The 3,020-nt window shown below is 34.2% G+C and overlaps 1 protein-coding gene across 1 annotated transcript in view; it reads right to left on the minus strand.

Moving 5' to 3' along the window:
• LOC106461812 (N66 matrix protein-like) overlaps positions 1-817 on the minus strand; it is a gene marked incomplete at its 5' end in the record, with an annotated part of 2,155 nt that extends 1,338 nt beyond the window's left edge. Inside the window, one exon of the mRNA XM_013921666.1 lies at positions 334-817. Within this exon, the coding sequence (XP_013777120.1) occupies positions 334-817 (484 nt within the window). The remainder of the gene's footprint in view (positions 1-333) is intronic.
• Between the last annotated feature and the right edge of the window lie 2,203 nt (positions 818-3,020).

Below are 3,020 nucleotides of genomic sequence, written 5' to 3' on the forward strand. Positions count from 1 at the left end.
CATAAACAGCGTAATCTAGACATAGGATTTATCAACAGACTTACCACTGAAGATAGACAAAAATACCCGAAACGGAATATCTATATACAAGCAAAGAAACCATAAACAGCGTAATCCAGACATAGGGTCTTTCCTAGAGAACTTACAACACTAAAATCCGGGATTCGATTCCATAAATGGATAGAGCGCACAGACCCAATTATGTAGGCCTGCTCTAAATATAACATATAAAAAAAGTGCATTTCAACACTATTATGCCTAAACTGAGAAAAGTAATGATAAATGTGATTAACACCTTAAACTAAATGGTATCCATTTTGTATAACCTTTTACAATCTATATCTTCTGATATTTTCATTTTACTCGCTAGGTTATTTACCTGACATAGAGCTTCTGGATCAGCGTAATAACCGGGAAATTCCTGGTTAGCGCAGCTAAAACTGGTTTCTGGCACTTCACCAAAGACAGGAAAGTCTATCCCGGGTTGGCCAAAGGCTTTTAACCCATTCTGTTCTTCTTCACGTTGATTTGGCTGTCCATTGCCATTTTGAAAATGAACTCCGTTAGCACCGTTTCTGTAACCTCCGTTAGCACCGTTTCTGTAACCTCCATTTTCACCGTTTCTGTAACCTCCATTAGCACCGTTTCTGTAACCGTTTTCGTTCCCATTACTAGGCACTACAGTAAAATCGTTACCATTTTCATCACCGTTAACTTTAATGCCATTAGCATAGTCCCCATTGCCTGCATTCTGGTTATTCTGAAAGCTTTGACTGAAAAATATTCCGTTTGATGGACCATAACCCGCTCTCTTTACCTGGAAATATGTATTTTTATTATTTTAGAAAGTAATCATAACATGAAATTTTGAATGAATATAAAATTCTAATAACTTAAAAATACGTTTTCAAACTGTATATGTAAAGTTGAATTTTCCATCGTCTGTCTGATGTCACAAGTTGTTGAGGAGAACTGGCTAAGTCAAAATAGATGAAATTGTGTTAAAGAACACATGTGAGCACCTTAAGATCAAGTTTGAAATGGGTAAGCAATCGCATGAACGTGTGATTCACTGAAAGGATTTTAGGTCTTTTGGTAGACCTGGGAGGCTCACTCTAGACATCTTCCTCCGCCTGCACTATCTTAAATGTATTACTGTAGAATATTTGTGTAATTACGACATGAAGAGCAGAGGTTATGCTATCGTTCGCGTTTGACAACCATTTCAAATTTCCAGCCTTAATGTCACGAATGAGGACTCAACTGTGCGATGAACATTCGATTTGTGTGTTACAGTTACAAGTAGGGGGCGGCCCATTTATAGCATTTCTTCTTAAGTATGGTTTTGCCGAGTACTTTTGCCAATATTTTATTTATCTAAGTTGTAGGAAGTATATCCCAATAAGATTGCTCATTTTATGTATAAACCAGTGCTCATCCAGACTCTTCTAGACGTAACTGATATTTATTCATGGGGGGACGCAGTTGTCATATATTCACAGTACTACACATTTCGTCATATTGAAACTTGTGCAAGTTAATGACATAGCTGTAATAGTGTAATCAAGAGTGTATAAGTATGCTAGTTCTTAATTTTCTTTAAATGAGTACACACTGCGATTCGTTTTCAGTTGCTTTTTCAATACTTAGAGTGAAAAGAACAAGTAACAAATCAGAAAATGATCATTTGTAGAGTAATAATGAAAACTAGATGTGGATGAAAGGTGAAAACAAAAATCATAATAATTTTACAAGTTTCAAGTGTTTGAAGTAACCAATGATTAATGATATATCTACTATCTACTATATGTCTACTAGCTGGAATTTTCATACTTTTGTGTACGTTTGAAGTCATAGTTTGTTATTCGAAGAGACTTATAATTTTGCATATCAATTCCTGAAAACGAGACGATGGTCGTAACATAGTTGTGTACGTTTAAAGTCATAGTTTGTTATTCGAAGAGACTTATAATTTTTACATATCAATTCCTGAAAACGAGACGATGGTAGTAACATAGTTTGTTAAAATTTACTCACAAAAAAAGAGAAGCACGAGAAACATGTTTTTTCATCCAATAATTCAAAATGTTTGAATATTAAGTCGTCAAAACAAAATACGTTTCTTATAAAGATATTTTAATGTGTTCAATCATATATTAGTTTTTTCTTTAAATGATAGCTTAAAAGATTAGGATATACATTAAACCGATCTTTAGGTACTTCAAATGTCGACTAAAGTTTTTACAACGAGAAGTTTGGCAATAAAAAACAGCGAATTATTTTGAATAAGTTATAATACTTTGTGGGTAAAGGATCCTACTTCACTTGCTGGCTAAAACAACACCTAATTACTGTGTACATAACATGTTTTTATAATACTTTTTGGGTAAAGGATTCCACTTCACTTGCTGGCTAAAACAACACCTACTTACTGCGTACATAATATGTTTTTATAATACTTTGTGGGTAAAGGATTCTACTTCACTTGCTGGCTAAAACAACACCTAGTTATTGCGTACATAACATGTTTTTATAATACTTTGTGGGTAAAGGATTCTACTTCACTTGCTGGCTAAAACAACACCTAATTATTGCGTACATAACATGTTTTTATAATACTTTGTGGGTAAAGAATTCTACTTCACTTGCTGGGTAAAACAACACCCAATTATTGCGTACATAACATGTTTTTGCATTCTCTGAAATCAGTTATCATTATTCATGCAGCCTGGTAGAAATACTCAGACATTAAGACTACCCAAGTCCTTCTGTATGAAAGAAGTTCAGTATAGAGTACTGAAGAAGTAAAAACTTACCCTGTTTTCAGCCGTCACGGAAACCGCTAGACCTGTAGACCAGAAAGAGCAAATTATTACACAAAACTACATAACTTTGTGTAACTGGACGAGTTAATAACTCAAACATGGCACAAAAAGTATTGACACTTGGTGTCGCATTCTTTAATTCTGATTGCTTACAGTGAGAGAAACATTATATCTGAGTTACATTCCTTGATATTG

This window comes from Limulus polyphemus, unplaced genomic scaffold, assembly GCF_000517525.1.
Source record: "Limulus polyphemus unplaced genomic scaffold, Limulus_polyphemus-2.1.2 Scaffold1036, whole genome shotgun sequence".
Lineage (NCBI taxonomy): Eukaryota > Metazoa > Arthropoda > Merostomata > Xiphosura > Limulidae > Limulus > Limulus polyphemus.